The sequence below is a fragment of the Mobula hypostoma genome, chromosome 5 (assembly GCF_963921235.1).
Source record: "Mobula hypostoma chromosome 5, sMobHyp1.1, whole genome shotgun sequence".
Lineage (NCBI taxonomy): Eukaryota > Metazoa > Chordata > Chondrichthyes > Myliobatiformes > Myliobatidae > Mobula > Mobula hypostoma.
The window spans coordinates 161,542,685-161,569,121 of NC_086101.1; the positions used below are offsets into that span (position 1 = coordinate 161,542,685).

At 42.9% G+C, this 26,437-nt stretch overlaps 1 protein-coding gene across 1 annotated transcript in view; it reads right to left on the reverse strand.

Moving 5' to 3' along the window:
* The window catches only part of LOC134347352 (ankyrin repeat domain-containing protein 31-like), a 68,633-nt gene that overhangs the window by 6,988 nt on the left and 35,208 nt on the right, over positions 1-26,437 (reverse strand). Inside the window, exons 8-9 of the mRNA XM_063049744.1 lie at positions 13,215-13,311; positions 2,546-3,752 (exon numbers count right to left, since the gene is read on the reverse strand). Coding sequence (XP_062905814.1) covers positions 2,546-3,752; positions 13,215-13,311 — 1,304 coding nt within the window. The remainder of the gene's footprint in view (positions 1-2,545; positions 3,753-13,214; positions 13,312-26,437) is intronic.

A 26,437-nucleotide genomic window follows, 5' to 3' on the forward strand; every position in this document is an offset into this window, starting at 1 on the left:
AAAAAAAATCTGTAGGTATTCTGGAGCTCAGGAAGTTTGTTCAAAAACACTTAACTACTTAAGATATGGCAATGTGTGTATCTAAAATAATAAATTGGTGTTATAAGAAGAATTAAATCTGATAATAAAATAAAAAGGAACATAATGTACATAAACAGAGAAAATGTTTCTTATTCTCGCAGTTCTTCCTGAACCAGTCTTTCTTCTCCTGTTCTCACAGGCCCTCACTCCTCTCATTTCTCAGCAGCTGCCTCTCTTGCATATATCAAGCCATCTCTTTCCCCTTCTGCCATAAACATCACACAATCCTCCCTTTTCTTTCCCATCTTTCTTTCACTACCCTTCACTTCTCTCTTCCAATCTCCGACTCTCCTAATCTACTGTCAATCCAGTTAAGTGGCTGTGTCCTTGAAGGCTACTCTCCTCTTAACTGCGATTTCAAATGCCTTCTTTCGCTAACATTCCTGTCATAGCAAAGAGGCTCATGAGACACATATTCTAAAACATACAGTATAACAAAAAATGTGTAAATATATTTTTTCTTTATGAACATAAATTAAATCGACATTTAACAGTTAACAAACATTATGAGAGGTTTTGATAAACCAAATACAAAGAAACAGTTTAATTTAGCTGGTAAATAGGGGTTGCACCATATATTTAAAATATCTGGCAAGAAAAAAATGTGTTCATAATGACTATGGGCAGAATGATTTGTATCTCTCAGAACACAGGCAATGTGTAACCTCAAATGAAGGACTCAGATGTGAAAGTAGTAGAGTAAACTCAGATAGCACAAGAATTTTCACAAAAGGGACTCTGAAATAGTTTTATGCCAGTAGCCACCCATTTTAAATCTACTTCCCATTCCCATTCTGAATTCTTGGTCCATGGTCTCCTTTATGGTCACAATGTGGCCACCCTCAAGTTGGAGGAGCAACACCTCCAACCTGATGGCATGAATATTGACCCATAACTTCCAGTAATTTCTCCCCCTCCCCTTTGTCTTTCATTCTCCATTCTGGTTCTTATTTTAACCCTTCTCTTCTCCTCACCTGCCCATCATCTCTCTCTGGTGCCCCTCCTCCTTCCCTTTCTGCCTTGATTCTCTGTCCTCTTTGATTCCTTCTTCTTCAGCCCCTTACCTCTTATCACCTCTCAGCTTCTTGCTTCATACTCCTCCCCACCCACCTGCCTTACCCATCACTTGGTTTCAGCCATCACCTGACAGCTTCTACTCCTCCCCCTCCCCCATATTCTTATTCCGGCTTCTTTCCCCTTCCTTTCCAGTCTTGATGAAAGGTCTCAACCTGAAACTGTTTATTCCTCTCCACAGAAGCAGACAGACCTGCTGAGTTCCAGCAATATTTTGTGTGTGTTCCTCCAGATTTCCAGCAGCTTCAGAATTTTTTATGTTTGTTTCCAAATAATGCTGATCATTTATATTCTAATTTGAGCTGTCTTGGGGACAGGGTAGAGAGCCTTTTTCCTCATCCTACTCAGGCTGTGTTCAGTTTTGCCAAGATTCTATCAGTTTTAGGATCAATTGAAGCAACTTATATTGATCTCACTTGCTGAATTGTTAGTTTCAGGATGTATGGCAGAAAATAATGCTATAACATGCTTAAATTTAGGATGGGAAAGTGACTGACAATAAAAAGTATTTAGTTATTTAATAATATTTTATGCAAAAAATTATATTATAGAACTGATTTACTGATCTCTGAATCCCATTTTATTTGCTTCTCTAGGCTTGTTAGTACAGCAGTTATTGTTGCTACCTCACAGCTCCAGGAACCCAGGTTCAATTCTGACTTTGGGTGCTGAGTTTGCATATACTCCTTCCTCCTACATACTAGAAAAGTGCAGATAGGTTATTTGGCCTATATTTACACAGAGAGAGATGTGGTCTGAGGATGAAAGGTGAAATGTTTAAGGAGAACTTGAGGGGGGAAATTCGTCACTCAAAGAATGAATAATGAAATTCTTATGAAACAATCTATCTGTGGAAGTGATGGATGCAAGTTCAACTGCAGCATTTCAGAGTATTTGGATAAATACACGGATAGGACGACTATGGTCCAGGTGCGAGTTGATGGGACTAAGCAGAATACAGTGTGGCATGGATATGTTTCTGTGATGTCAGTGGTCTAAGACTCTACTGTAAATTGCCTCTTCATGAAGTGGTGTCAAATGTCTTAATAGGGGAGATTGGGAGGTTCATGGGACAGAGTAAATTACAGCACTACTGGGGAATAAAACAAAGGGCAATTGGACTAAATGGATCCCCCTGAGTGGAACTGGCAAGGAGTTCACGGGTTAAATGGCCTTCTCTGCATTGCAATGGGTACATGAAAAGAATGCACGGGAGCATAGATCCATTATGACCCTTGTGTACAGATACATATCAGGCATTTTGCGTAAGCCAATTGGAATTTTTCCAATTAATAAATCATATCATTCCAGTAATTAGGAAAATAAACTAAGGAAAATGCCCATTATACTGAAAACATTTCTGTGATAATGATTCTTTTTGATGGTTCACCTGTAGTTTGAGATCAAGTGTGTCTTCTCCTGGCTGAATCAATCCTTGTTTGATTAGATCTATTAAGTTTAGTAGTCTTCTTTGTCCAGTTCCACCATCCACTGGTAGAAATTTTGAATTATGCTGCTTCCCAGAGAAACTAGAAGCATTCACCAGGCTGCTATCTTCATTGTTGCAAGCATTTAACTCCGATGTGTACTGGTAGTCTCGTTGAACAGCATTTATCTTTTTAATATTTTGGTCTTTCACACCTGACTCACCAGTGTTGAGCTGTGAGATCTGCTGTTGATTCCTACCATACTGAGAGCTGTTGGGCATGATATTAAACTGATTGTTGGATTTCAATATTTTGAGCTGGCCAATAGTTTGACTTTGCATTGAATTCATTGGCATCAACTTTTCTGTAGGTTGAGAGGCAGGTAATACAAACAAGCAGTTTTGCGTGTTACAAGTCACTTGCACTGTGCTTGTGTCTATAGACTTTTCTGTATTTGGCAGCACATTTCCACAATTACTTTCCAAATTATTTTCTGGATTATTGATTGATTGTGATGCTTTCAAAGGAATATTCTGGCTAGAGCTACAGAAAGGTGTTGAATCCACATCATCAGCTTGGCTTGAATTTAATGTTTCAGCCTGAAGATAAGATGTTTCTAGAGAGTGCAACTCTAAAGAACTAGACTCTCTGTGACTTGAGTCAGGTATAGAAGAACTTACTGTACTTACATTGTTATTCCTACTTGTAATATCAAGATTAATTGTAGCAACACTTCCAATGCTACATTCCATACCATTTTCCTCAATAGCAGAGGTTCTATTTGTCTCCTGATTAGCAGAGATATCTATCTCTCCTTGACTGAGAAAATTATGTTCTTGTGTGCATTCTGAGTTTTGAGGACAGGTAATGGATATTTGTCCAGTACCTTCAGTAGTACAAGTAGCACTGAATCCTTTACACTGATTCGAAAGCTGCACTTCTTTACAGAGTGTATCTGTCCTGATTCTGCTCTCAGTAGTGCATGTTGAACTATTATTTAGAATTACTGAATTATTTTGCTGCAACTGCTGCTGTTTTAGTTTGTATTCTTGCAATTTCTGATCTAATGTTTTCTGCTTCTGTAACAGATTTAGAAATCTCCTCTGTCGAGAGGCTAGTGCAGTTACTTGTTTCTGTAGTGTGCCCTGTCTGAATGAACCTGGAGAGACCCTGTAAAATAAACAGTTAGTAATAATTTTTCTAGCACTTATCACTATGGCATATAGTTATTGACAATTGGCAGAAAAATCTAAAGTTGCTCATACTTAAATTCCATTCACTATTGTTACATTATTACTTAGTAATTGTTACTTCTATTTCTCTTTATGAATTAAACTTAATTAACCCCAACCCCATAACAGATAATGTACATATGTCATTATATATCAAGCTCAAAAAACTTCAGTAACTAGATATTAGTGATTTAATGCTAATAACACATAACTTTTGGTAAGAAGAGCAGTAGTGGGACAATTGGAGCACTGAAGAATCACCTGAAATGCCATGCGATAGAAGGTATATACTAGTAAAATGGTAGTAACAGTACAGAAATGAGCCAAGTGGCCTATTTCTATGCTTTGAAGTAATGGCTGATTGGCATTGACATAATACAAGAGAAAAACCCTTGGCATTTTTATTGACCTGTGGAACCATATTGCAAATTGATGACTCGCTGATTTTAGTTCCATTGTGGAAAGCAGACACCTCTTGTATAACCCACCATTACACCTTTAGCATTTTATCTTCTATTGTTAGTGCCAGAGACTTAGATGGGATAGTGTCATGAAAAAATATGTCAAGTCCAAACAGGGAAGAGGCCATACTGGACCTTGTGTTGGGAAATAAGACTAGCAGGGTGATCAGAGTTTCAGTGGGGAGCATTTTGGGAACAGTGTCCATAACTTCACAAGTTTTCAGATAGTCATGGGTAAGAATCAGATTGGACTTCGGGAGAAAGTTCTAAATTGTGGGAAGATAAATTACAACATTATTAGGCAGGGTCTAGAGAAGAGTTTCCCAACCTGGAGTCCATGGATCTCTTGCTTAATGGTATTGGCCTATGGTCGAGACAACAGAGACTTATGGAGAAGAGGAGTCCGGTGGGTGATACTGTTCCGGCTGACCGGAAGTGCACTGAGAGCGGTAAGCGTAAAGGATTTGGGTGCTTACTGATCTGGTTAACAACAGATGGTGCAATCCAGGGCATATTACGATCGAGGAACGTGTTTGCAGACTGGATATTGAACTTTTTACTGTTGGACTTCAGCCACATTCCACCGTGATACAACACTTGGCGGCACGGGAGGTCATTCCTGCCTGTGGCCATCGAACGTGCAGCTCCTCCCGTGGAGGGTCAGACACCCTGAGCCAATAGACTGGTCCTGGACTTATTTTCCATCTGGCATAGTTTGCATTTTGTTGTTTGATTGTTGGTGGTTTTTTTATTGCTATATTTACGCTCTATTCTTGGTTGGTGCGGCTGTAATGAAACCAAATTTCCCTCGGGATTAATAAAGTATATCTATCTATCTATCTATAAAAAAGACTGGGAACCCCTGGTTGAGGGAAAGTAGACTGGGATCAACTGTTTTGGGTACACATAATTTGTCAGATTCATTTAAAGGTCAACTGGTTAGAACTTGGCACCAATACATATGTTCCTGCAAAGAATCAGAATCAGGTCTATTGTCACTGACGCAAGTCACAAAATTTGTCATTTTGTGGCAGCAGCACAGTGCTAGCATAACAAATTACTATAAATTATAATCAAATGAATGAATAATAAATAGTGTAAAAGAGGAACAGCAGTGATCATGGACCATTCAGAAATGGCAGAGGGGAATAAGCTGTTCTAAAACAATGAGCGTGGCTCTTCAGGCTCCTCTACTTTCTCCCTGATGGTAGAAATGACAAGAGTGCATGTCCCAGATGGTGAGGGTCATTAATGGTGGATGCTGCTTTTTTGAGGCACTGCCTTCAGAAGATGTCCTCAATGTTGGGGAAGCTTGTGCCCATGATGAAGTTGACTAGCACTACAACCTTCTAAAGCCTCTTACAATCCTGTGCATTGGTACCTCCAGTCAGAAAGTCCTCCACAGTACATTTATAGAAACGTGCTAGTCTTTGGTGACATACCAAGTTACCTCAAACTTTTAATGAAGAATAGCTGCTGGTATGCCTTAGTCATGATTGCATCAATATGGTAGGCCCAGGATTGATCCTCTGAAATGTTTATGCCCAGGAATTCCAAACCGCTGTCCTTTTCACACCACTGACTCCTTAATGAGGATTAGTGTGTGTTCTCCTTACTTCCCCTTCCTGAAGGCTACAATTAATTCCTTAGTCTTAATGACATTGAGTTCACTTGACCAGTCAATCTTGTTGACTCCTGTAAGTCTCCTTGTCACCATCTGAGATTTTCCCAACAACAGTAGTCATCATCGAGTTTATAGATGGTGTTTGAGCTGTGCCTTACCACACAGTCATGAGTGTAGCGAGTAGAGCAGTGGACTAAGCATGCACGCTTGAAGTAAGGTTAATCTATACTGTCTGTGGTGCACCAACAAGAAAGTCAAGAATCCTGTTGCAAAGGGAAGTTCAGAGACAGGGATGACAAGGTTCAGGGTGATGGATGATGCGAAATGTTGTTACATTATTCAAAAAGGAAAAGAAAGCATATGTAAAGCTTAGGAAGCTGAAATCAGACAGGGTCCTTAAGGAATATAAAGGAAGCTTGAAATAAATTAAATAGGAAATCAAAAAGACTAAAAGGGAATGTCCTTTGGTGAGTAAGATTTAGGAGAATCCCAGGGCATTTTATATGTGTGTTAAAAACAAGAGGGCAGCTAAGGATCACTCAAGGACAAAAGAGGGAATTTTACCTGGAGCCAGTGGAAGTGGGCAAGGTATGAAATGAATACTTCACCTTGACTTTTCACTAAGGAGAAGAATCTGGGGGTTAATGAGATCAGGGAGGGGGAGGATGGTGTTCTTGACATGTTGATATTAAGGAGATGCTGGGTCTTTTGAAGGGTGTTAAGGGTGGCTGAGACCCCAGGATCTGATGGGATCTATTCCAGATTACTGAGAGAGGCAAGAGATGAAACTGCTGAAACCTGGACAAAGATCTGACTGCTTCATTTTCACCATGGATGTCCAGTCCCTATAGACTTCTATCCCCTTTCAAGAAGGCCCTAAAGCCCTCTGCTTCTTTCTCAACAAAAGACCCAACCAGTTCCCCTTCACCATCACCTTCCTCCGTCTGGGTGAGAACTGGTCCTCACCCTCAACAATTTCTCGTCCCACTTTCTCCAAACACAATGGATAGCCATTATCACCCGTATGGGCTCCAGCTATGCCTGCCTTTTCATTGATTATGTAGAACATAGAACATAGAATAGTACGGCACAGTACAGGCCCTTCGGCCCACAATGTTGTGCCGATCCTCAAACCCTACCTCCCATATAAGCCCCCACCTTAAATTCCTCCATATACCTGTCTAGTAGTCTTTTAATCTTCACTAGTGTATCTGCCTCCACCACTGACCCAGACAGTGCATTCCATGCACCAACCACTCTCTGAGTAAAAAACCTTCCTCTAATATCCCCCTTGAACTTCCCACCCCTTACCTTAAAGCCATGTCCTCTTGTATTAAGCAGTGGTGCCCTGGGGAAGAGGCGCTGGCTATCCCTCTTATTATCGTGCACACCTCCATCATGTCTCCTCTCATCCTCCTTCTCTCCAAAGAGTAAAGCCCTAGCTCCCTTAATCTCTGATCATAATGCATACTTTCTAATCCAGGCAGCATCCTGGTAAATCTCCTCTGTACCCTTTCCAATGCTTCCACATCCTTCCTATAGCGAGGTGACCAGAACTGGACACAGTACTCCAAGTGTGGCATAACCAGAGTTTTATAGAGCTGCATCATTACATCGTGATTCTTAAACTCTATCCCTCGACTTACGAAAGCTAACACCCCATAAGCTTTCTTAACTACCCTATCCACCTGTGAGGCAACTTTCAGGGATCTGTTGACATGTACCCCGAGATCCCTCTGCTCCTCCACACTACCAAGTATCCTGCCATTTACTTTGTACTCTGCCTTGGAGTTTGTCCTTCCAAAGTGTACCACCTCACACTTCTCTGGGTTGAACTCCATCTGCCACTTCTCAGCCCACTCCTGCATCCTATCAATGTCTCTCTGCAATCTTTGACAATCCTCTACACTATCTACAACACCACTAACCTTTGTGTCGTCTGCAAACTTGCCAACCCACCCTTCTACCCCCACATCCAGGTCGTTAATAAAAATCACGAAAAGTAGAGGTCCCAGAACAGATCCTTGTGGGACACTACTAGTCATAATCCTCCAATCTGAATGTACTCCCTCCACCACCACCCTCTGCCTTCTGCAGGCAAGCCAATTCTGAATCCACCTGGCCAAACTTCCCTGGATCCCATGCCTTCTAACTTTCTGAATAAGCCTACCATGTGGAACCTTGTCAAATGCCTTACTAAAATCCATATAGATCACATCCACTGCACTACCCTCATCTATATGCCTGGTCACCTCCTCAAAGAACTCTATCAAGCTTGTTAGACACGATCTGCCCTTCACAAAGCCATGCTGACTGTCCCTGATCAGACCATGATTCTCTAAATGCCTATAGGTCCCATCTCTAAGAATCTTTTCCAACAGTTTTCCCACCACAGACGTAAGGCTCACTAGTCTATAATTACCCGGACTATCCCTACTACCTTTTTTGAACAAGGGGACAACATTTGCCTCCCTCCAATCCTCCGGTACCATTCCCGTGGACAAGGAGGACATAAAGATCCTAGCCAGAGGTTCAGCAATCTCTTCTCTCGCCTTAATATCAACATGCTCCAGAACATCAACCTCACTCATGTTGTCCTCACCATCATCAAGTTCCCTCTCATTGGTGAATACCGAAGAGAAGTATTCATTGAGGACCTTGCTCACTTCCACAGCCTCCAGGCACACCTTCCCACCTCTATCTCTAATTGGTCCTACCTTCATTCCTGTCATCCTTTTTTTCTTCACATAATTGAAGAATGCCTTGGGGTTTTCCTTTACCCTACTCGCCAAGGCCTTCTCATGCCCCCTTCTTGCTCTTCTCAGCCCCATCTTAAGCTCCTTTCTTGCTTCCCTATATTCCTCAATAGACCCATCTGATCCTTGCTTCCTAAACCTCATGTATGCTGCCTTCTTCCACCTGACTAGATTTTCCACCTCACTTGTCACCCATGGTTCCTTCACCCTACCATTCTTTATCTTCCTCACCGGGACAAATTTATCCCTAACATCCCGCAAGAGATCTCTAAACATCAACCACATGTTCATAGTACATTTCCCTGCAAAAACATCATCCCAATTCACACCCGCTAGCCTTATAGCCTCATAATTTGCCTTTCCCCAATTAAAAATTTTCCTTGTCCTCTCTGATTCTATCCTTTTCCATGATAATGCTAAAGGCCAGGGACCGGTAGTCACTGTCCCCCAGATGCTCACCCACTGAGAGATCTGTGATCTGACCCGGTTCATTACCTAGTACTAGATCTAGTATGGCATTCCCCCTGGTCGGCCTGTCCACATACTGTGACAGGAATCCGTCCTGAACACACTTAACAAACTCTGCCCCATCTAAACCCTTGGAACTAATCAGGTGCCAATCAATATTAGGGAAGTTAAAGTCACCCATGATAACAACCCTGGTATTCTTGCATCTTTCCAAAATCTGCCTCCCAATCTGCTCCTCTGTATCTCTGCTGCTACCAGGGGGCCTATAGAATACCCCCAATAGAGTAACTGGTCTCTTCCTGTTCCTGACTTCCACCCATATTGACTCAAAAGAGGATCCTGCTATAGTTCATGTTCCAAGCATTCCCCGGTAATGCTCCCCAACTCCTTCTGCGCAACATCGCCAATTGCATTGGGTTGCTTTATGCACTCTGACTCGATTCTTTGCGAGAAAGAAACCACCCTCAGGCCTCACGACTGGCTGCTTTTTGGTAGGCCAAGGACACGGCCTAGAAGACTAGCACACCTTCAGGGTGCCAGATTTGCATGTCTCTGGAGGTGGGTGGATTCAAGGCTGGTGCCGCCGCTGCCGACTGATGCATCACGGCAGAACAAGGAAGATCGGAAGCAGTGGGCTTGCTGTTGGCTGTGTGCCCAGCGGCACAGAGCTGAAAAAGCAACACAACAGACTTTTAACACCATAAATCAGTGAGTTGCTTCATTATGTCTTCCCTCTCACTGTGAAATGGGGACATCCCTTTTTCCCTTATTACGGGGAGAGAGAGAGCGCGCGCGAGAGAGAGGGACTGTGATATGTCGAATACTGGGTGAACGAATAATCTTCGAGGTACTGCAAGTCTCTGTCTTTATTGATGCTTTGCTGCCTGCTTCAGAGCTTGGTGGGGGGTGCCGATGCTTTTGTGCTGGTGGAGGGGGTCGTTACCTTGCTGTTGCTTGTGCGTGGGTGGGGGGAGTTGGGGGGTCTTTGGGGTTCTAAGATTTAACCGTCATTCATTCTTTGGGGCACTCTTCTGTTTTCGTGGATGTATGCAAAGAAAAAGAATTTCAGGATGTATATTGTATACATTTCTCTGACATTAAATGGACCTATTGAAACCATGCTGAGCTCATCAATTTCGTCAACCTTGCCTCCAACTTCCACCCTGCTCTTAAATTCACTTGGTCCATTTCTGACACCTCTCTCCCCTTTCTCAATCTCTCTGGAGACAAACTGTCCACCGATACATTTAATATACCTACCAATTCACATGGCTATCTTGACTATACCTCTTTCTATCCCGTCTCCTGTAAAAATGCTATTCCCTTTTCTCAGTTCCTTCGTCTCTGCTGTATCTGTTCCCTGGATGAGATTTTCCTATCCAGGACAGCAGAGATCTCCTCCTCCTTCAAAGAACAGGGTTTCCCTTCCTCCACCATTGATGCTGCCTTCACCCACATCTCCTCTATTTTCCAGACATCCACCCTCACCCCAGTTTCCCACCACCTTAACAGAGAATTCCTCTTGTTCTCACCTACCACTCCATGAGCCTCTGCATCCAACTCATTATTGTCTGCAACCTTCATAATCTTCAACAGGGTCTTACCACCCAACACATCTTTATCTCTCCACCACCATCCCCCCGCCCCCACTCTCTGCTTTCTGCAAGGATCACTCCCTGTGATTCCTTTGCCCATTCGTCCCTTCCCACTAATCTCCCTCCTGGCATCTATCGCTGTAAGCGCCAGAAATGCTGCACCTTCCCATTCACCTCCTCTCTGACTTCCATTCAGTGCTTGAGGTGAGGCAACAATTTATCTGTGAATCTGTTGAGTCATCTAATGTATCCGATGCTCCCAAGGTGTTCTTTACATTCGTGATACCTGATGTAAATTGTGCGAACGCTTTGTTGAGCACCTCTGCTCCATCGCCAAAAACGAAACTTCCTGATGGCCAAACATTGTCTCACTCCCAGTCCATAGCCTCCTGCATGATGAATCCACTCTCAGGCTGGAGGAGCAACACCTCATATTCTGTCTAGGTAGCTTCCAACCTGATGGCATGAATGTCAATATCTCCTTCTGGTACTTCTTTTCTTTTCCCTCCTCTTTCTTTTATTCCCCACTCTGGCCTCTGACGCCTTCTCATTGCCTGCCTATCACCTCCCCCTGGTGTCCCTCCTTCATCCCTTTCTCCCATAAGAACAGGAGCAGGAGTAGGCCATAATGCTCATCGGGCTGACCCCGCCATTCAATAAGATCTGTCCGTAAACTCAGCTCCATTTACCTGCCTTTTCCCCATAACCCTTAATTCCCTTACTATGTAAAAATCTATTTAACTAGTTTCTTTAATATATTTAGCGAGGAAGCCTCAACTGCTTCCCTGGACAGAGAATTCCATAGATTCACCACTCTCTGGGAAAAACAGTTTCTCATCTCCGTCCTAAATCTTCTCCCCTGAATCTTGAGGCAATGTCCCCTAATTCTAGTCTCACCTAATGGAAACAACTTTCCTACTATCTTATCTATCCCTTTCAAAATTTTGAATAAGATCCCCTCTCATTCTTCTGAACTCCAGAGAGTATAGTCCCAGGCGCCTATCCAATTCCTCCAGCATTTTGTGCCTGTTGCTCTGGATTTCTTACATCTGCAGACTCTCTTGTGTTAAAATCTTTGCTTCCTCTTTTCTCACACAAGGTCCCAGAGGACTGGAAAATGGCTAACATTGTTACTTTAAGAAAAATAACAAGGGGGAAAAAAACACAAAATTATAGGTCTGTGAGCCTTACATCAGGGAATTTATTGGAGAAGGTTGTCAGAAATTGTATTTACTCATAACTAGAAAAGCATGGACTTGTTATGTTAGCATGGGTTTATGTAGGTAAGGTGTTGCCATAAAAATCTTATTAAGATTTTTAAGGTGTCAATGATGATTGCTGACGGTAGGAGAGTGGCAGGACTTGTCAACTTGAATAAGTATTTGACAAGGCAGATCGTTTAGAATCAGAATTGGCAAAATAGAGAGGATAGTGGTGAAGGGTTATTGTTCTGACTGAAGTTCTATGAAATTGATGCTCTATAAGCATCAATACAGGGACTTCTGTTGTTTTTTAGTTAGAGAGTGGTGAATCTATGGAATTTGTTGCCACGGGCAGCAGTGGAGGCCAAGTCATTGGGTGCAGTTAAGGCAGAGATTGATAGGTATCTGAGTAGCCAGGGCATCAAAGGTTATGGTGAGAAGGCAGGGGAGTGGGACTAAATGGGAGAATGGATCAGCTCATGATAAAATGACGGAGCAGACTCAATGGGCCGAATGACCAACTTCTGCTCCTTTGTCTTATGGTCTTAATGAAATTGTTTAGTAAGTCCGCAGATGCACTAAAATCAGTGGAAATGTGGATAGTGAGGAAGGTTGTCAAAGGATACAACAACATATACGTCAGTTGCAATATGGGTGGAAAAATGGCAGATGGAACTTATTTTGGACAAATGTGTGGTGCTGCACTTCAGGTAGGTTAGATGTAAGGGGAAAGTTTACAGCAAATGGCAGATGATACCGAGATGGGTGGAGTCTGCAGAAGGACTTGAAGAGGTTGGGAGAGTGAACAAAGAAGTAACAGATGGAATAAAGCAAAGGGAAGTGTGAGGTTATGCACTTTGGTAGTAAGAATAAAGATGCAGACTATTTACTAAGCGGGGAGAAAATCCTGAAATCAGAGTTGCAAAGGGACTTGGAAGTTCTAGTTCAGGATTCCCTCAAGGTTAACTTGCAGATTGCAGTGGGAATATGGAAATCTCACATATCCGAAATATAAATATCAAATACTACAGGGCATAGCTTTCAAGTGAGAGAGGGAAAATTTAAAGGAAATGTGCCACACAGATTTTATATAAACAAAGTAGGTGCCTGGAACATGCTGCCAGAGGAGCATATATGATAGCATTTGGGCACACACATGAACAGGCAGGGGGTGGAATGATGTAGACTATGTGAAGGCAGATGGGATTAGCTTAAATTGGCATCATGCTCAACACAGAGATTGCATGCTGAAGGGCCTATACCCGTGCTGTACCGTTCTATATTTGACACTCACCTGAATTTTTTGACAAGATCTTCCTTTTCTGCTTTATGTTTGGTAAGTATTTCATTTAACACAATCCGAATCTGTGTCAATTCCAGTTCAAATTGAGCTGTTAGAACACACAGATGACATTTTTAATGTTAGAATAGTTTGGTGATATTTATCTATTCTGTTATTTACTAACAATATTATAGGAAACACATAAAAAAGTTTATAGATTTGTTAGCATTTTGATTTTTTGAGTCAGATATGTGAGCTTTATATATTCCTATAACAGCAAAATTTAATAACCAATATAAACAGAAAATATTTACAAGCAGATAAAAAAGCAGAAAGTACATTGATGATTTGTCCTGTAATATGCTTCCATACCCAATGAACATGCCAAGGGCTTCTCTCTTACACATATCTCTGCTACACAGTCATTACCTCAAATGATCTGTATTGCAGCAGGGGAGTACAAGGAACAACTGAACGATAGATCAGTAACAGAATTTATTTAATAACGCATCATGAAATATCACTAGTATTTCTTTCAAGATGCTACCATCCAGCACATTCTGTCTTGCAACAGGAGTATTGTTTAGACTATTCAGATGCCAACATGTAGGTGCAACAGGCGATTAAGAAGGAAAATGGGTTGATTGCTTTTAACACAAGGGTATTTGAGTATAAAAGTGAAAGCATCTTACTGTAATCCTTTAAGATCTTACACAGACCACAGCTGGAGCATTATTTGGCTTATGATATAGTTGCTTTAGAGGGAGTGCAGCAAAGGCTTGCTTGTCTAGGGATGGTGAAGTAAATTGACTTACATGGGTTGCAAATAATTTGAATGTATTTTTTACATTTATTATTTTAACATTTATTTTAAAGTTCTTTAAATTACCCAAATGTTTTTTCAACAGTTTCTAGCTGTCTCTGATCATCAGCACAAGGTGTTCAGACTCAAAGATTCAAAATACATTTATTATCAAAGTACGTACACAGTATACAACCCTGAGATTTGTCTTCCCACAGATAGGCACAAAACAAAGAAACACCATGGAACCCGTTCAAAGAAACCATCAAACACCCAACATGCAAAAAAAGAAAAAACGGTGCAAATGGTAAAAACAAGTGAATAAAACACAGAATATTAAACATTAAACTGCAGAGTCCTCGAAACAGTCTTGGAATGTTCCGATAAGGTCAGTTCGGTTCAAGTTAGCACTGTCCCATTCATTGACTACAGTCGGCCCCAATCAAAATCACGCAAAATAGCAATAAAAAAATGAATAACCAAAAACACACATAACATTAGTTAGAAGGCTATAGGGTGGTTTGTGGACTTGGTCTAAGTTTAAACTAACTTTGACCTAATTGCTATTTGTGGACTGCTTCACAGTACAGATCAGCTACTGGATTGATGCCAGTGGGGTGTTGGGAGATAGGCAAAAAGAAGCCATGCAGATTATGGCACCCCACAGAAGCCATCATGACTCATTACATTTATGCATGCAACTCCATATCGACAAACTTTATCAAACATAAATTACCAGTTTATTTGATTTGGATGGTTAAGTGTCTATTTAAAAAACAAACATTAGGAGGCTAAAATGTTAGTAGCAGATGGTTTAGATTCTTGAGATGAGATGGCTCATTATTTGACACTTGCATAAATATTACTTGCCCCAATCTAAATGTTTTCTATGCCTTACTGCATATGTAATATCCTTCACTATTGCCTGTGGAGATACTTGTAAATAATGCAAATTAATGTAAACAAACAAACCCAATCCTAACTTCATAACAGAAAGAAGGCCAGGGTGCTGGCCTGCAGAACTGCTGCAGCAATCTCCTAAGGCTATAATGATTGGCTTTTGATGCCCAGTGTTTGAAGACTATTCTATAACTGACCACTTACGTATTTTATACTGAGATTAACTGTACTTTTTGTGTGACATCTTCAGTAATTGTGAAAAATTCACAATTAACTACTAGAACCACTTGTTACGTTTATTACCTTATCTGTGCTTGACTCACTGTGCAGTTGTTTGAAAATGTTTACAATTTATTTAATATTGCCATAATAATGTAGCAATTAGCATACTACTAATACAGCTCGGGGCGTTGGAGTTCAGGGTTCAAATTTGACGCTCTTTGTAAGGGATTTGCACATCCTCCTGTGACTGTGTGGGTTTCCTCTGGGTGCTCCAGTTTCTTCCCACACTTCAGAAACATACAGGTTTGTAGGTTAATCAGTCATTGTAAATTGTCCTATGATTAGGCTGCTGTTAAATAGGTGGGTTGCTGGGCGGTGTAGCCCATTGGGTTGGAAGGGCCTTTTCTACGCTGCATCTCCAAATAAAAAATAAATATCATTTTCTGAAAAGCCACTTTGTTCCAGACCTTATAAAATCCTTGGTCAAAATATGGACAGCAGATTTGAATTTTGGAGGTGTGGTGAGGACAATTTGTACTTTGAAAAATAAGGTAGTGCTTGACAGAATGTGATGTCAGGGAGCTCTAATAAAACTCAGGTCAGGTTAAAGTGTGAGATAGCTTTTCAATGGCTTGGATCCCATTTATCATAAAATAAAATTATTGTGTTTGTCAAATATTAGGCATAAGATTTGTTTGCTTTAATCTCCATGCTGATTGCCATTTGCATTACAATTTAAATAATAATGCATTCTGAATAAAATTCTGGCCTCGGGGAAATTCCTGCGGCCTGGTTTGTAAACAATTGGTTGCAATATGGATAACGATAGACCATAGTGACTTGTTAAAAGGCTTATGAAATCCTGGTGTTAACCATAATTTATTACAAAAGTGTATGTTCATTGTTTGCTGCTGTTGTAGCCCATCTGCTTCAAGGTTTGACGCCTTCTTCATTCATAGATGCTCTCTGCGCAACACATGGTTCGTGCGTTACTGTTGCCTTTTTCAAACAAGAGAAAATCTGCAGATGCTGGAAATCCAACCAACACACGCAAAATGCAGGAAAAACTCAGCAGGCCAGGCAGCATTTATGGAAAAGATTACAGCTGATGTTTCGGGCTGAAACTTTTATCAGGACTGGAAAAAAGATGAGGAGTCAACATAAGGAAGTGCTGGGGGGGGGCGGAGGGAGTGAAGTAGAAGAGAGAAAGAACCGCAAAGTAAAAGGTGAAACCGGGAAGCGGGGGAGTGGTGAAGTAAAGACTTGGAAGGTTGATTGGTAAAAGAGATACAAGCAATTTTGGCCACAGAACTGCCACTCACTGGATGATTTTCTTTTTCGCATGATTCTCTGTAAACTGTTGTGCACGAAAATCCAGGGGATCAGCAGTTTCTGAGATACTCAAACCATCCTGACTGGCACCAACAATCATTCCACAGTCAATCACTTACATCACATTTCTGTTCATCATCTTCCTGTCAGATCATCAGCAGGTTGGTAAGAGTGGGTTCCCTCACCTCCAACTCCCTGACTTTCAATACAGGAGCCCCTCAGGGCTGCGTACTGAGTCCCCTCCTTTACTCCCTGTATGCCCATGACTGTATCGCCACCCTCAGCTCTAATCTGCTAATTAAATTTGCCGATGACACTATATTGATTGGCCTTATCTCAAAATAACAAGATGGCCTACAGGGAAGAAGTCATCTCCCTGACACAGTGGTGTCAAGAAAACAACCCCTCCCTCAATGTCGCAAAAACAAAGGAGCTAGTTGTGGATTACAGGAGGAATGGAGACAGGCTAACTCCTATTGACATCAATGGATCTGGGGTTGAGAGGGTTAACAGCTTCTAAGTTCCTTGGCATCCACAGGAACTCATGTGGTCTGTACACACCAGCTGTGTGGTGAAAAAGGCACAACAGTGCCTCTTACACCTCAGATGGGTGAGGAAGTTTGGTATAGGCCCCCAAATCCTAAGGATGTTCTACAGGGGCACAATGACAGCATCCTGACTGGTATGGGAACTGTACCTCCCTTAATCATAGGACTCTGCAGAGAGCGGTGCAGACAGCCCAGTGCATCTGTAATTGTGAAATTCCCATGATTCAAGCCATTTACAAGGACAGGTATGTAAAAAGGGCCCGTAGGATAATTGGAGACCTAAGCCATCCCAACCGCAATCTATTCCAGCTGCTACCATCCGGGAAGTGGTACTGCAGCTAAAAGCCAGGACCAACAGGCTCCAGGACAGCTTTTTCCAACAGGCCATCAGACTGATGAACTCACACTGATTTAAGTGTACTCTACGTTACATTGATTGTTCTATTTATTATAAATTACTATGATTGCACATTTAGATGGAGATGTAACATAAAGATTTTTACACCTCATGTATGGGAAGGATGTAAGAAATAAAGTCAATTCAATTCAATTTCTTCCCTACTCTGAAGTTTGGTCGAAACAACAACTGAACCTCTTGAGCATGTTTACATGCTTTTATGGACTGATTTGCTGCCACTTGATTAGCTGATTAGATATTTACATAAATGAATAGATGTAGTGGTGTACCTAATAAAGTGGCCACTGAGCGTGTACTGTGATACCTCAATGTTTGTCACATCAGTTTGATACAGCTGACATTCTGTAACAACGTAGGGTGTTTGTAACAAAGGGTAATGATAGTTTTGGCAAAACAATGGTGACTCATGTCTATCGTTGCTAATGGCATTAACTTCTGTTCTATTAGGGGGCAACTTTAGATCACTGAGTCAGTGAAGTCTCAAGCAAATGCAAAAGAAATAGATGAGACTAGGGCTCTAAAATCAATGTCTCTGAGAAATGTTAATAGTTTTATTATCCCTGTGGCTGGTACTGGGATAATTGTGGTTGACCACTCATACAATGGCTGACTGCAGATACCTGAATAGTTCAAATACTGGTGGTGCTCTCTGCTTCAGTGTTTGATTTAACAAGTCTTCACAATGTCCTGACAAATTGTAAACATGAGTAGAATATCAGTGAACCCATGAGAATAATTCTGGAGAAATTCTGGTCAAATAGAGGTGCAAATGCAAGTCAAATCTTGTGCTTTAAAATACAAGCATCAAATGACAGTGCAGCAGGAGGCGGGCCAGTGACAAGCTGAGACTGCAGTGGATGTGGTGTATTACACAGGGAAATACAGAGCACCAGTAGGCCCAGTGAGCTTTAATCTTGCTGAGGCTTTGTCTGAGTTGAAAGAAAACCAGTAAAGTAAGCTGTGCATGGCAACCAATTGCTGCTCTGAAAGAATCAGTCATCGTTTCAGCGTGTAGGTCTGAGGAGAAATTTGAAAGTGTTTCTCAAATGTTTGTAAATGATTCAACTTCTGACCATTTCTCAAAGTTCATGTAGTACTCAAAGGTTATTGCAACACTCACAACACGCTGGAGGAACTCAGCAGGTCAGGTAGCATCCGTGGAAACGATCAGTCAATGTTTCGGGCCAGAACCCTTCGTCAGGACTGAAAAGGGAAGGGGCAGAGGCCCTATAAAGAAGGTGGGGGGAGGGTGGGAAGGAGAAGGCTGGTAGGTTCCAGGCGAAAAACCAGTAAAGGGAAAGATAAAGGGGTGAGGGAGGGGAAGCAGGGAGGTGATAGGCAGGAAAGGTGAAGAAGGAATAGGGGAAAACACAATGGGTAGTAGAAGGAAGCAGAACCAAGAGGGAGGTGATAGGCAGCTGGGGGAGGGGGAAGAGTGAAATAGGGATAGAGGAAGGGAGGGGGAGGGAATTACCGGAAGTTGGAGAATTCTATGTTCATACCAAGGGGCTGGAGACTACCTGGATGGTATATGAGATGTTATTCCTCCAACCTGAGTTTAGCCTCATCATTGGCAGTAGAGGAGGCCATGTATGGGCATATCCAAATGGGAATGGGAAGCAGAGTTGAAGTGGGTGGCTACCGGGAGATCCTGTCTGTTGTGGCGGACGGAGCGGAGGTGCTTGATGAAGCGGTCCCCCAATCTGCATCGGGTTTCACCAATGTAGAGGAGGCCACACTGGGAGCACCGGATGCAATAGATGACCCCAACAGACTCACAAGTGAAGTGTTGCCTCACCTGGAAGGACTGTTTGGGGCCCTGAATGGTGGCAAGAGAGGACGTGTAGGGACAGGTGTAGTACTTACGCTTACAGGGATAAGTGCTGGGCGGGAGATCTGTGGGGAGGGACGTGTGGATCAGGAAGTCGTGAAGGGACCGATCCCTGCAGAAAGCAGAGAGGGGTGGAGAGGGAAAGATGTGCTTAGTGGTGGGGTCCTGTTGAAGGTGGCGGAAGTTGCGGAGGATAATGTGCTGGATCTGGAGGCTGGTGGGGTGGTAGGTGAGGACAAGGGGAACTCTGTCCTTGTTGTGGTGGCGGGAGGATGGGGTGAGGGCCGAAATGTGACAAATGAGGAGATGCGGGTGAGGGCATCATTGATGACGGCAGAAGGGAAACCACAATCCTTAAAGAAAGAGGACATTTGAGATGTCCTGGAATGGAAAGCCTCATCCTGGGAGCAGATGCAGCGGAGACGGAGGAACTGGGAATAGGGAATGACATTTTTGCATGTGCTGGGATGGACCAAGTAAATTTGAGGGCTGGGTGGAAGTTTGAAATAAAGTCGACGAAATTGACGAGCTCAGCGTGGGTGCAGGAATCAGCACCAACGTAGTTGTCAATGTACCGAAGGAAAAGTTGGGGAACAGTACCAGAATAGGTTTGGAACACAGACTGTTCCACATAACCAACGAAGAGGCAGGCATAGCTGGGGCCCATGCGAGTTCCCATAGCTACACCCTTAGTCTGAAGAAAGTGGGAAGAGCCAAAAGAGAAGTTATTTAGTGTGAGTACCAGTTCCGCCAACCGGAGGAGGGTAGTGGTGGTGGGGAACTGGTGAGGTCTATTGTCCAGAAAGTAGCGGAAGGCTTTGAGGCCTTCTTGATGGGGAATGGAGGTGTATAAGGTTTGGACATCCATAGTGAAAATGAAACGGATGGGACCGGGGAACTGGAAGTTATTGAAGAGGTGGAGGGCATGGGATGTATCCTGGATGTAGGTGGGGAGGGACTGAACTATGGGTGACAAAATGGAGTCCAGGTAGGCGGATACAAGTTCGGTGGGACAGGAGCAGGCAGAAACTATGGGTTTACCGGGACAGTCAGGCTTGTGGATCTTGGGGAGGAGGTAAAACTGAGTGGTACGGGGTGTGGGAATTATGAGTTTAGTAACTGAGGATGGAAGGTCTCCGGAGTTGATAAGGATGGTGATGGTACAGGAGACAATGGTTTGATGTTTTTTGGTGGGGTCCTGTTCCAGGGCTAAGTAAGAGGAGGTGTCAGAGAGCTGGTGTTTGGCCTCAGTGAGGTAGAGGTCCATCCGCCAGAATACTACGGCACCACCTTTGTCAGAGGGTTTGATGGTGAGGTTGGGATTAGTGCGGAGAGAGTGGAGGGCAGTGCGTTCGGAGGCAGTGAAGTTGGAACAGGAGAGAGGAGTGGTGAAGTTGAGACGGTTGATATCTCGGCGACAGTTGGAGATGAAAAGATCGAGTGCAGGTAGAAGGCCCGGGCAGGTGTCCAGGAGGAGGAGGATGGTTGAAGACAGGAGAAGGGGTCATCAGTAGAGGGAGGGGAACCCTTGCCAAAGAAGTAGGCTCGGAGACGTAGGCGACGGAAGAAGAATTCAGCGTCATGGCGGGCATGGAATTACCCTTTACCCATCAGGCTCCTGAATCAGCATGGATGAATTCACTCAAGACTGAACTAACTCTACAATCCATGGACTCATTTTCAGGGACCCAGTAACTCAGTTTCTCAATGTAATTTATGTATTTATTATTTTTATTATTTGAGTATATGCAAAGTTTGCCTTCTTTTAAACATTGGTTGGTTGTCTTTAGAGTCAGAGTCAAGAAAAGTACAGCACAGAAACAGGCCCTTAGGCCCAACTAGTCCATGCCAAGCCATTTCAACTGCCTACTCCCATCAACCTGCACCAGGACCATAGTCCTCATACCCCTACCATCCATGTACCTATCCAGACTTTTCTTGAACATTAAAATCAAGCTCACATGCACCACTTGCACTGACAGCTCCACACTGTCACGACCCTCTGAGTGAAGAAGATTCTCCTCATGTTCCCCTCTTGGCAGTGTGGAGGATCAGAGGGATCTTGGGGTCCGAGTCCATAGGACGCTCAAAGCAGCTGCACAGATTGACTCTGTGGTTAAGAAGGCATATGGTGTATTGGTCATCATCAATCGTGGAATTGAATTTAGGAGCCGAGCGGTAATGTTGCAGCTATATAGGACCCTGGTCAGACCCCACTTGGACTACTGTGCTCAGTTCTGGTCGCCTCACTATAGCAAGGATGTGGAAACCATAGAAAGGGTGCAGGATATTACAAGGATATTGCCTGGATTGGGGAGCATGCCTTAAGAAAACAGGTTGAGTGAACTCGGACTTTTCTCCTTGAAGCGACAGATGATGAGGGGTGACCTGACAGAGGTATATAAGATGATGAGAGGCATTGATAGTGTGGATAGTCAGAGGCTTTTTCCCAGGGCTGAAATGGGTGCCACAAAAGGGCACAGGTTTAAGATGCTTGGGAGTAGATACAGAGGAGATGTCCGGGGTGAGTTTTTTTTTACGCAGAGAGTGGTGAGTGCATGAAAGGGGCTGCCAGCAACGGTGGTGGAGACGGATACAATAGGGTCTTTTAAGAGACTTCTGGATAGATATGTGGAGCTTAGAAAAATAGGGGGCTATGGGTAACCCTAGTAATTTCTAAGGTAGGGACATGTTCGGCACAACTTTGTGGGCCGAAGGGCCTGTATTGTGTTGTAGGTTTTCTATGTTTTCTAAAATTTTTCACCTTTAATCCTTAGCCCATGACCTCTATTTGTAGTCCCACCCAACCTCACTGGAATAAGCCTGCTTGCATTTACCATATCTATAATCCCTCATAATTTTGGAAACCTCTATCACATCTCCCCTCAATCTTTATACTTTATACTTTACCTAATACTTTATTGTCGCCAAACAATTGGTACTAGAATGTACAATCATCACAGCGATATTTGATTCTGCGCTTCCCACTCCCTGGATTACAAAAATTAAATATTAAAAATAGTAAAATTAGTAAATATTAAAAATTTAAATTATAAATCATAAATAGAAAATAGAAAAATGTAAAGTAAGGTAGTGCAAAAAAACCAAGAGGCAGGTCTGGATATTTGGAGGGTACGGCCCAGATCCAGGTCAGAATCCGTTCAGCAGTCTGATCACAGTTGGAAAGAAGCTGTTCCCAAATCTGGCCGTACGAGTCTTCATGCTCCTGAGCCTTCTCCCGGAGGGAAGAGGGACGAAAAGTGTGTTGGCTGGGTGGGTCGTGTCCTTGATTATCCTGGCAGCACTGCTCCGACAGCGTGCGGTGTAAAGTGAGTCCACGAATGGAAGATTGGTTTGTGTGATGTGCTGCGCCGTGTTCACGATCTTCTGCAGCTTCTTTCGGTCTTGGACAGGACAACTTCCATATCAGGTTGCGATGCACCCTAGAAGAATGCTTTCTACGGTGCATCTATAAAAATTAGTGAGGGTTTTAGGGGACAGGCCAAATTTCTTTAGTTTTCTCAGGAAGTAAAGGCGCTGGTGGGTCTTCTTGGCAGTGAACTCTGCTTGGTTGGACCAAGTCAGGTCATTCGTGATATTGACCCCAAGGAACTTAAAGCTTTGGACCTGTTCCACTTGCGCACCACCGATGTAAATTGGGTCGTGCAGTCCGCTCCTCCTTCTGAAGTCAACAACCAACTCCTTCGTCTTGCTGACGTTGAGGGATAGGTTATTGTCTTCGCACCATGCCACCAGGTTCTTAATTTCCTCTCTGTACTCAAACTCATCTTTACCCGAGATACGGCCTACAATTGTTGTGTCATCAGCAAACTTCTATATTGAGTTTGATGGAAAATTGGCTACACAATCATGGGTGTACAGTGAGTACAGCAGGGGGTTGAGTACACAGCCTTGTGGGGCACCGATGCTCAGAGTGATTGTGGAGGAGAGCTTGTCCCCTATTTTTACAGCCTCGGTCCTGTCTGTGAGGAAGTTGAAGATCCAGCTGCAGATCTGAGTGCTAAGGCCCAGGTTCCGGAGCTAAGGAATCAGATTATTTGGAATGATGGTATTAAAGGCAGAGCTGTAGTCAATGAAAAGGGGCCTTACATATGCGCCTTTATTCTCCAGGTATCCTAAGGGGGAATGTAGGGCCAGACAGATGGCATCTGATGTTGACCTGTTGCTCCGGTAGGCGAATTGCAAAGCGTCGAGGTTGACCGGTAGGCTGTGGTTAACGTGTGCCATAACCAATCTCTCGAAGCACTTCATAGCAATTGATGTCAGAGCCACAGGTCGATAGTCATTCAGGCATGCCATCTTGCTCTTCTTCGGCACTGGGATTATCGTTGCCTTCTTAAAACACAAGGGGATCTTAGACTGAAGCAAGGAGCAGTTGAAAATGTCAGCAAACACTCCAGCTAGCTCGCTCATCTACATTCCAAAGAATAAAGTCCTAACCTATTTAATCTTTCCATATAACTCAGGTCCACCAGAATGGCAATGTCCTTGTAATTTTTTCTCTGTACACTTTCAACCTTATTTTACATCTTTCCTGTAGGTAGGTGACTGAAACTGCACACAATACTCCAAATTAGGCCTCACCAATGTCTCATACAACTTCAACATAACATCCCATCTCCTGTACTCAATACAATCAAGTTTATGAAGGCCAATGTGCCAAAAGTTTTCTTTATGACCCTGTCAACCTGTGATGCCACTTTCAATGAGTTATGGACCTGCATTCCCAGATCCATTTGTTCCACTGCACTCCTCAATGCACTAGTATTCACTGTGTAAGACCTACCTTGGTTGATCCTACTGAAGCGCAACACCTTGCATTTTTCTGCATTAAATTCCATCTGACATTTTTCAGCCCATTTTTCCAGCTGGTCCAGATCCCACTGCAAACCATGATAGTCTTCCTTACTGTCCAGTACACTCTCAATCGGGTGTCATCTGCAAATTTGCTGATCCAGTTAAGCACATTATCATATCTAGATCGTTGATGTAGATGACAAACAACAAAGGACCCAGCACCAATCCCTGTGGTGCTCCACGAGACACAAGCCTCCAGTTAGAGAGGCAAACATCTACTACCACTCTCTGGCTTCTCCCACAAAGCCAATGTCTAATGCAATTTACTACCTCATCTTGAATACTGAGCGATTGAACTTTCTTGGCCAACCTCCCATGCGGGACCTTGTCAAATACCTTGGTAAAGTCCATGTAGACAACATCCACTGCCTTGCCTTCATCAGCTTTCCTGGTAACTTCCTTGAAAAACTTTATAAGATTGGTTAGACATGACCTACCACACACAAAGCCATGCTGACCATCCTCAATCAGTCCATGTCTATCCAAATATTCATCTATCCGGTCCCTTCCAATACCTTCCAATAAGTTTCCCACTATTAATGTTAGGTGCACTGACCTATAATTTCCTGGTTTATTTTTAGAGCTTTTCTTAACGGTGGAACAACATTGGCTACCTTCCAATCCATCGCCACCTCACCTGTTGCTAAGGATGATTTAAATATTGCTGCTAGGGCCTCAGCAATGCCTCCATAAAGTTTGACAGAATACCTTGTCAGCCCCTGGGGATTTACCTACCCAATTTGCATCAAGACAGCAAAAACCTCCTCCTTTGTAATCTGTATACAGTCCATGAAGTTGATGCTATTTTGCCTATCTTCTATAGATTCTGTGTCCATCTGCTGAGTAAATTGAGGTGCAAAAAATGCATTTAAGATCTCCCCCATCTCTTTTAGCTCCATACATGAATTACCATTTTGATCTTCCAGAGGACCAATTTTATCCTTTGGAATCCTGTTGCTCTTATCTGTAGAATCCCTTCTGAATCTCCTTTGCCTTATTTGCCAAGGAAACCTCAACTCTTCTTTTAGCCCTCCTGATTTCTTTCTTAAGTGTTCTCTTGTATTTCTTAAACTCCATAAGCACTTCATTTGTTCCTGCCTGCCTATACCTGCAATGTACCTCCTCTTTTTCCTAACCAAGGCCTCAATATCTCTTGAAAACCAAGGTTGCCTACACCTGTTAAATCTTTATCTTTTATTCTGAGAGGCACATACAAACTTGTACTCTCAAAATTTCACTTTTGAAGGCCTCCCACTTTCCAAGGGCACCTTTGCCAGAAAACAGCCTGTCCTAATCCACACTTGCCAGATCCTTTCCGAAACCATCAAAATTGATCTTTCTCCAATTTAGAATCTCAATCTGTAGACCAGATCTATATTTTTGCATATGTACTTTGAAACTAATGGTATTATGATCACTAGATGCAACGTGTTCATCTACACAAACTTCTGTCACCTGCACTGTCTAATAGCAGATTAAGTATCACACACTCTCATGCTGGGACTTCTATCTACTGATTAAGAAAACTTTCTTGAACACATTCGACAAACTCCATTCCATCTAGTTCTTTTACAGTATGGAAGTCCCAGTCAATATGTGGAAAGTTAAAATCACCCATTATAACAACCTTGTTTCTTACAACACTCTGTAAGCTCCACAAATTTGTTGCTCTAAATCACTCAGACTGTTGAGTGGTGTGTAATATAGCCTGTCGATATGGTCATACCTTTCTTATTACTCAGTTCCACCCATAATGCCTCACTAGATGAATTCTCTAGTCTGTCCTCACTGAGCACTGCCATGTCATTTTCCTGGCTAGTAATGCCACCCCTCCTCCTTTAATCCCTCCAGCTCTGTCAGGTCTAAAACAACTGAAAGCTGGAATACTGAGCTGCCAGTCCTGCCCCTCCTGCAACTTAGTCTCACTAATGACTACAATATCATAATTCCAGGTGTTGATACATGTCCTGAGCTCATGCGACTTTTCTTGCATTGAAATATATGCAGCTTAGGTCACATCATGCTCAACCTTTTGATTCCGGAATTTGTCTGAGGTCTTAACAACATGTCGCCACAACCTCTCCACCATCTGTTCTGGCACTGTAGTTCCCGTTCCCCTGCAACTCCATCGTAAACCCTCTGTGCAGCACGAGCAAACCTTCCCGCTAGTTTATTAGTCCCCTTCCAGTTCAGGTGCAAACTGTCCCTTCTATATAGGTCATACCTTCCCTGGAAGAGTGCCCAAAGATCTCATGCCCTCCCTCCTACACCAACTATATGTTAAAATGTGTAATCATCCTATTT